Source organism: Ostrea edulis, chromosome 9, assembly GCF_947568905.1.
Source record: "Ostrea edulis chromosome 9, xbOstEdul1.1, whole genome shotgun sequence".
In the NCBI taxonomy this organism is placed as follows: Eukaryota; Metazoa; Mollusca; class Bivalvia; order Ostreida; family Ostreidae; genus Ostrea; species Ostrea edulis.
In genome coordinates this window covers 26,368,156-26,380,469 of record NC_079172.1, presented here as the reverse complement: position 1 = coordinate 26,380,469, position 12,314 = coordinate 26,368,156, and the positions used below count along the sequence as shown (strand labels likewise).

The 12,314-nt window shown below is 34.0% G+C and overlaps 1 protein-coding gene across 1 annotated transcript in view; it reads right to left on the bottom strand.

Moving 5' to 3' along the window:
* LOC125678007 (serine-rich adhesin for platelets-like) overlaps positions 1 to 12,314 on the bottom strand; it is a 31,134-nt gene that overhangs the window by 4,340 nt on the left and 14,480 nt on the right. Inside the window, exons 8-17 of the mRNA XM_056150688.1 lie at positions 11,754 to 12,080; positions 10,227 to 10,556; positions 9,293 to 9,706; positions 8,960 to 9,163; positions 8,486 to 8,527; positions 7,648 to 7,986; positions 5,091 to 5,414; positions 2,456 to 2,773; positions 1,747 to 2,178; positions 580 to 783 (exon numbers count right to left, since the gene is read on the bottom strand). Of these exons, the coding sequence (XP_056006663.1) occupies positions 580 to 783; positions 1,747 to 2,178; positions 2,456 to 2,773; positions 5,091 to 5,414; positions 7,648 to 7,986; positions 8,486 to 8,527; positions 8,960 to 9,163; positions 9,293 to 9,706; positions 10,227 to 10,556; positions 11,754 to 12,080 (2,934 nt within the window). The remainder of the gene's footprint in view (positions 1 to 579; positions 784 to 1,746; positions 2,179 to 2,455; positions 2,774 to 5,090; positions 5,415 to 7,647; positions 7,987 to 8,485; positions 8,528 to 8,959; positions 9,164 to 9,292; positions 9,707 to 10,226; positions 10,557 to 11,753; positions 12,081 to 12,314) is intronic.

Below are 12,314 nucleotides of genomic sequence, written 5' to 3'. Positions count from 1 at the left end.
GAGATTAACCACTGTTCGTTATCTTCACCATTCATACACTATATATACCAAGTTTGACCCCGTATTGAAGTCAGTCTCTAACACGGGAATCATAAAATTTCCCATTTTTGGCACTTTTTGTCCTACATCGGAGGCCCTAGGGGTTCAGGAGACCTGAAATTCACATGTTATACTCCCTTATCCCAATGATGTTTCATATCAAATTTGAAAAGAAATGGAATGGTAGTTATCAAGAAGAAGTTTAAAATGTTAAATTGTTAACGGACGATGACGTACGACAACAAATTGCAATAAGTCACCTGAGTTTACTCAAGTGACCTAAAAGCCCTTTATATTAAATCATTCATGCTAAATCAAGAAAAATGACAGTGTTGTCAAATTAGGTACATGTACTCGCATAACATGAGGACTGTACAGCAATTGCATCTCAAATATTGATTCACAAAGAAATGTTCAAGGAACAACATTTCTTTAATAATATCTAAATACAAGTCCTATATCATGATACATACAATTGTAATTTGATAAATGTCTCACATACTTGACATTTTAGAACTGAAAATCGACAAATACATTTACCTTCTGTCGTAGTCGTCATCTCCGATTCGCACTTCACATTATAGCACCAATCACAAATCCTTTTTTCATGGTCAAAACACAAGTAAAAAATACAACGTTGGCCTGCTGGTATGTAATTATAACATCTCACATAAGTGTGGCATCCATCCATTTTTTCGTGCGGTCGGAATGCATCAGTCCCATTCGTATCATCACATATACTCTCTAAAACAATGGAACCAGGTTAATCATTAAATAGGTTTCCATCATATTATAGCAAAATATACATTATGTAAATATAAAACCTCAGAGTTGTTTCTGTTAAATATTACATGATATATTACTATCTTATCATTAGACTATATATACTATCCTATCATTGGGTCAAATGCTGTCTGACGTGTTTCATACCGATTGTTAGGCCGTTCTTGGCACACTGATTTTGACTGCAGATTACTCCGTTTGCCTGATCAAGATATAGGGATCACGGCGGGCGTGACAGGTCGACAGCGAATGCTTACTCCTCTTGGACACTTGATCCCATTTCTGGTATATCCAAGGGACCGTGTTTGCCCAACTCTCTATTTTGTATTCCTTATACCAGTTATGAGATTGATCACTGTTCGTTATCTTCACCTTTCATACTACTTAATTTGAGACGAGTAAGTTTGAATTCAGTGAAGATTTTTGCATACAAAATAAGCACAAATTTCAATATGGCATGCAGAGGCTTTAAGTTCTGTAAACTTGGTTAAAATCAATTAGTCTACACAGATTCAGAGTAGCAATATTAAAAACAATTATTCCATTTGAAGTTTCGGGTGTTAAAGTAATTCCACCCTCCTGTGACGTCAGAAGATTTTACAAAATCAATGATTTTAGATTTGTGCATGATATTACCATAAATGTTGTTGGAGTCTTTTTCAATGTTATTGTAAAAAATCTTGTTAAACATAAAATATTTCAAAGTCTAAGTTATATATGAATAATCAATATGTTTAAAAATATTGAAATCAAGGGCAATAAATTCATTAGTTTTAACTCTAATGAATTGAAATAAATACACATTTCAAACTTTCATCAGATGATAATGCGAGTATGGAGTTACCTTAAAAACGAATGATTTAAAACAACCTACAGATAAACTCGTATATTATGAAGTAATTTACAATAATACATTTTACTTACTTGGAATAACGTATATTTCATCTTCAACTACGGTTTCCTTTATTTCACCATTATCTGTTTTAACACTGCAGTGAATCTTCGCCATATTCCAGTCCCTCGTAACTTGCAATAAGAACTTTATCATTCTCGTCCTTGTACAGTTGATATCAGTTGTTTCGTCATCTTCTACAATTAGTATGCTTAGTCCAGTTGCAAGACTGACTCTAAATTTAAGAGGCGATGTTTCGGGAGTTTTCATGGCATCTGTAACTGCTTTTTTATCATATGAATAGTTAACATTGGTGTCGGGGTTAGTAATTGTTATTGATAAATATCCCTCGCTCACTGGATAGCCTACATCTCCCGTACAGGTGTGTACTTTGGCGCTGTCGTAACTGTTTTCTTTTATGTCTGGATCGAGGCGCAATGTCGATAACTGCTTTTTGGGCGGATCTGTAGAGAGTAATCAAACTTTTAGTGCTACTTTTTAGACTATTGACTTCCGCACAACCATGCCTTGGTCACCTTTTATTGTTCTCCATCAATACGGTGTACATATACATGTACCTATATATTTCGTATTAATGTATTTTCGTTTAGAATATAAGAGAACTCATACATGTAGTAGCACAAAACACTCCAAAATAAAAACACCACTAAGATAAGCTTAGATATATTCAGTATTATATTTTAATAGCTATATTTCTTTCTAGTGAAATGACACCAATACCTTTTGGTTGAATGTGAAGTTGCGCCGGTGCACTGGTCTCTGCATCATCAGATTTTACAACGGTGCAGGTATAGTATCCCTCATCCCAACAACTTAATGCTGCTATGGACATCGTCAAAGAGTTGTTTGTGTAACTGACCGTTACTCCATCTACACTGAAGGTAAGGGTGTTTGTTAGAGAGATACTGGCGACCGTCGCGTTATTGTCAGCTCTTCTTATAACAATCGCTTTTACAGCATTCACATTCCTTGCAAAGCATTTGGCAGACACCATGCTGTTGATGTTAGCTTCAATTTTGTAGATATCAAAGGCGACATCTGTAAAAAGGTAATGAAAGTTAGGCTTATCATGCATAGTATTACATAAACACGTTTAATACATTTAACTTTAATAAAATGTTCATTAAAGGTCGAAATATCAAAAGCAGATTTTTAGTTTTTATAAAATTGTGAAATAGAGTGAGTGCAGAGACGCTTGTAAAAGGGAGATTGGGTATACTTTATTTACACCATTTTGTGCAGAATGATATGTCCTTTGAAAAAACGAAAGACTGATTCCAAAACAAAGTTATCAAACTATTTCGTTTTGTAACGGTTACTTTAAGCACAATGTACTAATAGTCTAGTTGCATCATTTTTCAGATTTATAAAAGGCTTGCAGTTTTCATGTTTACAAATCAATTGATTATTTGGTTGGTTGGTTGTATATTGTTTAATGTCTCTCTCGGGAATTTTTCACTTATATGGAGACGGCACCAATGCCGGTGAAGGAATTATTTGGAATCTTTTATATTGACAAAGACAGTGTGGTATCCAAATATATATATCTTTATGGATGACCTCTTTAAAGAACTATGGTCACTCAACCACATTTCTGATTAATTTGTAGAAGATCCTTGATATAAATACAATACGTATACTGTAAAATATATTTTGGATTATAGCTCTAAAAATATACAAATATAAAATGTATTGTAGACTTAAAAATATTGATGAAACATCTGAAGGACTTTTATGTAACTTTAAAGGATGTATTTCACAATATTCAGAAACACTATTTGCTACTGGCAATACAAAGCATTTTCATTTTTTCAAAGAGATGGTAATTAATCTTAGAGAGTATTATCATTGAATATCATAATCCCACCGTCCAAGGGGGGCTGCCCCCCAGTTGAAGATCAAGAGGATACTTTCATGGACTAGCTATTAAAAATTGTGTATCCTTTTGCATGTGGGGGCCTTTCAATTAATCCCAACATTACTATCGTTACATGGTACATTTTTGCAACATATAATTATAAACCTATAAGTATTTCTTTAAATGTGTGTGTTTAATACTTAATTTTCGACGTTGCACCATACACGTAAATCTTAGAAGACAAGTAAATATATGTATAATACTTGTGTGTCTGATGTATAGTGCTTGTGTATACTATATGTATAATACTTGTATATCTATGTCTGATGTATAGTGCTTGTGTATACTATATGTATACTACTTGTATATCTATGTCTGATGTATAGTGTTTGTGTATAATATATGTATAATAGTTGTATGTCTGATGTATAGTGCTTGTGTATACTATATGTATGATACTTGTATATCTATGTCTGATGTATAGTGCTTGTGTATAATATATGTATAGTACTTGTATATCTATGTCTGGTGTATAGTGCTTGTGTATAATATATGTATGATACTTGTATGTCTGTCTATTGTATAGTGTTTGTGTATAGAATATGTATAATACTTGTATATCTATGTCTGATGTATAGTGCTTGTGTATAATATATGTATAGTACTTGTATATCCATGTCTGGTGTATAGTGCTTGTGTATAATATATGTATAATACTTGTATATCTATGTCTGATGTATAGTGCTTGTGTATAATATATGTATAATACTTGTATATCTATGTCTGATGTATAGTGTTTGTGTATAATATATGTATAATACTTGTATATCTATGTCTGATGTATAGTGCTTGTGTATAATATATGTATAATACTTGTATGTCTATGTCTGATGTATAGTGCTTGTGTATAATATATGGATATTGCTTGTATATCTATGTCTGGTGTATAGTGCTTGTGTATAATATATGTATAATACTTGTATATCTATGTCTGATGTATAGTGCTTTTGTATATGTATAATACTTGTGTGTCTATGTGTGATGTATAGTGCTTGTGTATAATATATGTATACTACTTGTATGTCTGTCTGATGTATAGTGCTTGTGTATAATATATGTATAATACTTGTATATCTATGTCTGATGTATAGTGTTTGTGTATAATATATGTATAATACTTGTATATCTATGTCTGATGTATAGTGTTTGTGTATAATATATGTATAATACTTGTGTGTCTGATGTATAGTGTTTGTGTATAATATATGTATAATACTTGTATGTCTATGTCTGGTGTATAATGCTTGTGTATAATATATGCAAATCCCTATAATTCAGTGACACATAAAACACGCAAGTGTATCAAATTAGAGATGCAATACGTACAAGTCTATGTGCTGAATTTTTTTCTTATGTAAATCTGTTTATTGTATATCAGTTGTTTTAATAATAATTAAAAGATAATTTAAAAAAAAAAACTTCCATGCGAAACTATACCTGCGCTTCCAACAGTAATTGACTTAAATTTATTTGCAAATGGCCATTGCATAATTGAACATTTAAGATCGGTATTATTGAAACTTCCATCAGCTATCATAAGATTTGATGGTTTCCAAACGACATTCACAAGACAGTGTGGGTCGTTTCTTCCAGTGATAACTGTTGATCCTTCAATTTCGGTCAAACTGCTCTCTGATTGTCTTTTGTAGTACGCTTTAATGTCTGCGTGAGACTCATCTAGAGTAGCTGTACAGTTGAATTCAATCTGTGAACCCTCTTCGTAAATTGGACTCGTGTTTATACTGAATGCTGTCAGATTGCCTGAAAATTAATTTTTATAGTACTGTAAAATTATTAGATTTCATGGATTTCCAGATTACTCCTATCTCAGGAATTCCAAACCACAACGAAATACACAAATATGATAATTCAATGTACCGAAACCATACCCACGAAATTACATCCCAACGAAAGGGTAAAATCTGGGAATCCACGTAAATTAGTCCCCGCAAAATCAAGTGATTTCACGCTAAATAATGGACTTGATTTTAACATATCGCTGTACTTATTGTGATATAGGATTTACAATAATAGTAATTAGTAAATGGACAAACTATAATAAAGCATATGTGCTTTAAAGTTTTACGATATATGCACTCCACAAAGACTAGAGTCAATTTAAAAAAAAATGATCAAACAAATAGTTTAACAAAATGAACTGAACTGAACTTAATATAATAAAGTAATTGTGTTTCTGCTGAAATGTGTAGTCAGAATGGTTATTTTTGTTCAATCCCAGAAAGCTTGTGACAAATGTAAAGTAACTGAGTAGGTTTTATGTATTATTTTACGTCATATCAAAAAACAATTCACCAATGTAGAGACGTCACCAGTCGTAACGAAAGTGTCACAATTTTTTACCTGTCTATGATGATTACGACCAACCCAGGGAGGGTTCTTGATGCAAAGTGAGCGACCTACCTGCACTAAGCGACCGCGGCCGGTAACTAAGAAAGTATTCTATCACATAAAACATTATGGTCACTAGTAATACTAGTTTTAAAAGAAATGCGGTACATTCCTTTATAAAATTATGGTACAAATCACTCGCCTTTAGAAGTTCATTTATCTATAACTAGTTTTGTTCAATTCAAATGAAAGCTCGCAATTATACTTCATATCTGGGAAGGAAACTTTAATTAGTTGCAATTTCTGACAGCGGAAGGTCAGTGGTAGAGCATTCTCTTCGTGGTCGGGAGCCCTGTTCGTGTCATGACCGCGCCAAGCCTTAGATGTAAACAAAAATATAGTGACTAGTTCTTTGCCAAACACTCGGAAGTGGAAGTGAGTGACACGGATCTTTGGGATATGGCCGTAAAAATGAAGGTCCCGTGTCGCGGAAGGCGTTGGCACGCTAAAGATCACTAATTGATACGGCCCTGAGCACTAAGCATAGGTCTAAATTTGTTGAATTTCGCCTACAACTGGTGACATAATACAGAAACAGAAACAAGCATACCCCCCGAAACAAACATTCCCCCGAAAGATAAAACACATAGAACATGAAATGATTTATTCTAGCATCTGGACGAAACGGTCAATAGTTTTGATTTTCTAAACGTGGACCAAATGGTCAACTGTTCTGATTTACTATGAATTTGGTACTTACTGTTTGATCTGAAACTGATATCATAAATGTTCAGTGACTGGATAAGGTTAACAATGTGTTACAATTGGTGTGATTTTAGAGGTGTTTTTTTTTTTTTTAGATATCTTGATTTTGTGTTAAATGTATTGCCAAAACTGGAATATGTGAGTTGCAAATATTGTTAACAGGTACACTTATAGTACTCATAATTGAATACTAACTACATAATGCCTATTAGCAAACCATTTTATACCATATATCAAAGTCTCTTATATCGATGTTTCATGAATGATAACTGTAGTTTTATTTGTTAGTTGGTTGGTTGTATATTGTTTATCGTCTCACTGAAGACTTTTGCACTCCTATAGAGACGTCACATTGCCTGTGAGGGACTGTACGATTCTGTAACCTCGGCGCGTACGGCCTTTGAGCAGGGAGGGGTCTTTATCGGGCCACTCCTACTGTGACACGGGACCTCTTCATTCGCGGTCTCATTTGAAGGACCTTCCCATTAAGTCGCCCCTTATGACATACAAGGGGTTCTGAGGACCTATTCTAACCCGGATCCCCACGAGAGTGGTTTTATATGAATATTGCTGTCTTGTGATAAATGCTGAAAATGACTGTCACTGACACACATGTAACTACATGTGTGTTCTAGTATATCGTCTAAACTTTGTACATTTACAGTGATTGAGAACGAATTGTTATCTATATTTAGAAATGTAATGCAACCTTGACCGATTCCTGTGCCTTACAGAGTATAAGTTATATAATAGACATGCTTCCAGTATTCAATAATTAATTCAATTATTTACTGCCATCGTTGTACATGTAAATGCTGGTTAATTACTGCTAATTGACCTGATCAATTTGATAACTCAAAATGATAAAGAAACAACTTACTAATAACATTTAGTCTAAATGTTTCAACAGAAAGGGCAAATGATGAATCTGTTCCCATGCCGGTGATACTATATCGTCCTTTACCACTGCAATTTACTGAATGGAACGTCATTGATAAAATCATAGGCGATGAAGCAAAGTTGGTGGATATGTCCATGTCAGGACGAGACTGAGATTGCACCGTGCCGTCTGGAAGAATTCCCGCTATTTTTTCCTCACTCCCTTGACTTGACTCTGGGAGGAATGTGATGTTTAGACTGACGAATGTGTTATCTAGGACAACACATTTTACGATGGCTGATGTCCCCTCCGAGTGGGTGGAATCATTACAGGACACATCTATAATACCCGCAATGTTATAAATGTCTTGTATATCAAACGTTTTGCACTGATATTGTTGAAAACATAATGCATGATACACATAGGATATATAGCAAAAAAGCGTTATATTCACACACATCTTTCATCAAAGTAATGTAGAAATACACAAATTCTGAAAATCAGATTTAACGTCAAATTAGGCCCTATTCATACCCAGCAGACACAGGACTCAAAAGGACGTTGGTCAATATTTGGTTGCGATGATATATGACCATATTTGAAAGCCGAATTCATAATGCTTTCTTGTGATTATATATATATATATATATATATATATATATATATATATATATATATATATATATATTGTCCTTTAATGAACATTTAGTTCTTGCAACATTTCACAGAAATAGTTCTACAATTTGATGGGGATCTACAACATCATGGATAATATGAAATAAAACATTGAAGCCATTTCTATTTGATATAAATGTAGGTAAAATAAATTCCCACTCACAGCGTGTTCCTGGGGGTAGGGTTGTCATTATTGTTGTAGGCCCTAAATGGATACAATGAGGTCTTATGCATACAAGTTTACTGTTAAACATCTACTATTTAACATAATTATTTGAAATAATGATGCGTTTTCCTTGATATCTACAGTAAATTGGAATATATCAATATCATTATGTGTTTAGAATATTATTGTCAATGATTTTGAATTTACGTCCCACTTCAAATGATATGATTGTTTTTAAATTTTATGACTGCTATTCCACCTTAAAGTTATATTTATGATTACCAACAAATAGATAAGAACGTTATCAACACAAAGTAAGATTTCTTTTCATATTGTAGATCATGTGCTAGCTTAATATTAAACATTTAAAAGAAATTACACATGAAATAAACTATAAAATTGAATCGAAGTCAAATTAAATGTGCTATCATTACTAATAGTGTTAATTAGGAGTAAAAAAAACATTTTTACCAGGTGTTGTTACTTCCTCGCAAGTAAAACTTCCGTCACAAGTTACACAATATTTGTTTGTAAAGTCCATGCATTGGCCAGTAGGACATTGATTTCCCACGGCATACATTTTCCCTCCGATTTTCGAACAATCGACAAAACTATTGCAGTCATTGTTCGGATGTTTTCTGATAGATTGGTGCTCATATCCGTCACAAAAGTTACCTAAAATAAATTCTTCGTTACAATTCAAACAACAGAAAGAAAGACCAATAAGCCTTGTACAAACTAATCTGTCATCAATGAGATTGAAATTCTTCCTAGATTGTTATGAAATTATAGAAAATGTCTTACCAGAAATCACTGTTATGCGTGACTCCACAGAAGAGTGCACTGTCTCGTCGTCCTTCAGCACACATTTCACAGTCCCGTTATTGAACTCCATCGTCAAGTCCAGCAAAAATGTTATCGTTTCCGGGTTGTTACACGACACATTCGTTTTCCAATCAGACACAAGAAGGAACTGGGCAGTCGTTCCTGTGATGTTGATGTAAGTTATATTGTTCGTAGGATCCAGCATTTTTTCGGTCTCTGCTATTCTGTTTGAGTATCTAAAACCAGTCACAGTGTTCGGTTTGAATATTTGAACTTCCAAGTAGTTATTTCTCTCTTCCATTCCGGTGTGCTCCGTGGAACAAATATGATTGAGGCCTGCTCTAGCAAAAGGTTCGAAGATGTCGGGATGTAATTTCAATTCTGGTTTAGCTCCTTGTAATATGACAATAACATTCAGTAAGGATATGACCAAGTAATTCAGAAGTGATAATAGTTGATGGATAGAATTTGATAACACAGTGTTTAAGTACATGTAAACATGTATAATTAAGTACATCACAATTATTTTAAAATACTATTTACAGAACAAGATTACTAGGGAAATTATATGGATCAAACTAAATACTGTAAATGTATTACATTTGGCTGTGTATTCTATTTAGCGCCTTTGGCGGAACGCAGCTTCCGCTAAATCAAATACATCGCTAAATGCCATCCGTAAATCTAGATGTTTAAAGTAATTCAGGAATGCGCTAAATCAAATCTAAACTAACTTGTTGAAAAAACGATTTCCGCCAAATATAATACGTTTACAGTACGTTGAAGTGCCTGACTACGCATAGATACAGCGAAACTGAATTGACAATTTCGCGTTTGAAATATATCAAAAATTCACAAATTTCTGAATACAAATACATAATGTAGGCAAATAAGTAAACGTTAAATTAATTACCTTCCACAATAAACGTCATATTGGGAGCGGTTATTATAGAATTGTTCTTTGTCGACATTTTGCAACCAAACATTCCTTGATCTTCGCACTCCACACTGGATATTCTCAAGATCAGTCGTTCATCGCCACTAAACGATTGTGTTGTTACAGAGTATCTCGCATTAGTTATAAGCATCGAGGCCGTTCCTGAACTATTCATAACAGCAATTTCGGCACCATCTTTAGATAAAATGATTTCCTGAAATATTGATGACGCACTGCGGGCTATGCATTCTATTTCTTGGAAACTTTTTTTCAGGTTTGATTTGATATATTCAAAAAATGCAACACCTGAAATAAAGTAATGTATATTGTTATTTTATACACACACTCATGTACATATCGTTATTTTATTTTTGAAATGTATATATTATTTTCATCTTTTTGAAACAGGTGCTCTCCCGTGGGGATCCGGGTTAGAATAGATCCTCAGTACCCCTTGCTTGTCGTAAGAGGCGACTAAATGGGGTGGTCCTTCGCCTGAGACCATAAAAACCGAGGTCCCGTTTCACAGTAGGTGTGGAACGATAAAGATCCCTCCCTGCTCAAAGGCCATAAGCGCCGAGCATAGGCCTAAATTTTGCAGCCCTTCACCGGCATTAGTGACGTCTCCATATGAGTGAAATATTCTTGAGAGGAACGTTAAACAATATTCAATCAATCAATACAACAGTTATGTGGGTCGTTTCTACGATGGTATGTTTGTTCATTCGTTCATTAATAAGACCTTTCTTGATTAGTTTGTTCAGCCCTGCATTCAAAATTTAAGACAAATCTCTTTTCGAATGCCTTAAAACTCGCAGAAAGTATTACTTATATGACGTCCTTGATTCATATTGGTTTTCAAAGTCAGGTATGAGAGGTGAGGGTCACTGAAATGGATATTGGGAATTGTTTCAAAAAGAGTATCAAAATGCCAGACAGGCACCTAATATGCAAACTTTAGTTCCTAGTGGTGTTAATGAAAGGTGAAGATAACGAACAGTGATCAATATTGTACTCGATACATTAAGGCACTGAAATGGAAATTTCGAAAATCTTTGTATACAATACTAAATCATAAGCTGTAATTCTTATTCAGATTTATCAAACTTTCAGAAAAGAAAAAGTACATGTATTTCATGTTGGATCTCAAGAAGGAAAGTAAGTTCCCTGTAGTTTTTGTTATGTGCTATGTACATATTTGATTTCAAATAGACGTGCTGAATGCTATCGTACGCAAACATCTTGATTCCTACAAGTGTTCAAGTTTAAATCAAAGTTACTAGATGAAAATCCCCTGTGTTTCTCATTTCGAAAACTCCTGTGGGTCTTTTATATTATGATACGCCATGTTGTGATAGGATACCCCGCTTTTTCATATATCTTCCGAAATACGTGCAAAGTGCATTTTCTCATATTTTACTAGGGAACAAATGCTTCATCTAACGTTACTAGAAATTGGGACATTTGATCGTATTAGTTCACTCCATTGTTTATTATACATACCAGCAGATGATACATTCAGCGTCTTTTCAGCAATCTTAGTCTTATTCAGCACAGTGTTTCGTACAACACAGCGGACTATGACGCCGTTTTGATTGGAAGTCAGCGGAAGAGGGGGACCACCAACCCAGTTGAAATCAATGGAACAGTCGGTGTTAAGTCCAGTCCCAAAATCTGGACCGGGAATTGTGAAAAGAGTGTTGGAATTTTTGATTAATTCAGCATGAAAGTAACTATAATCTGGATCCACTTTCGTTGTACAATTGAAGGTCATCAGATCACCTTCGTTGTAATGTACCTTAGAGTCGATGCTTACTTCTGACATAGGAGCTGGAAGTACAAACAATTCTGAATATTGAAAGTTGTGTTTTAGGTATTATATAAAGCTAAAATAGAGTCCCCTCATCCGCAATGGAATCAATCTCAGAATAAACATTATCATGTTATATGATTAATCACAATAGGCTTGTAATTTTGATAAGCAAAAAAGCAAATTTTACCCATAACCTTGACCTTAGGGGTCTGACATTCGTTCAATTTGCTATACTTTTAACAGTCTAAAAA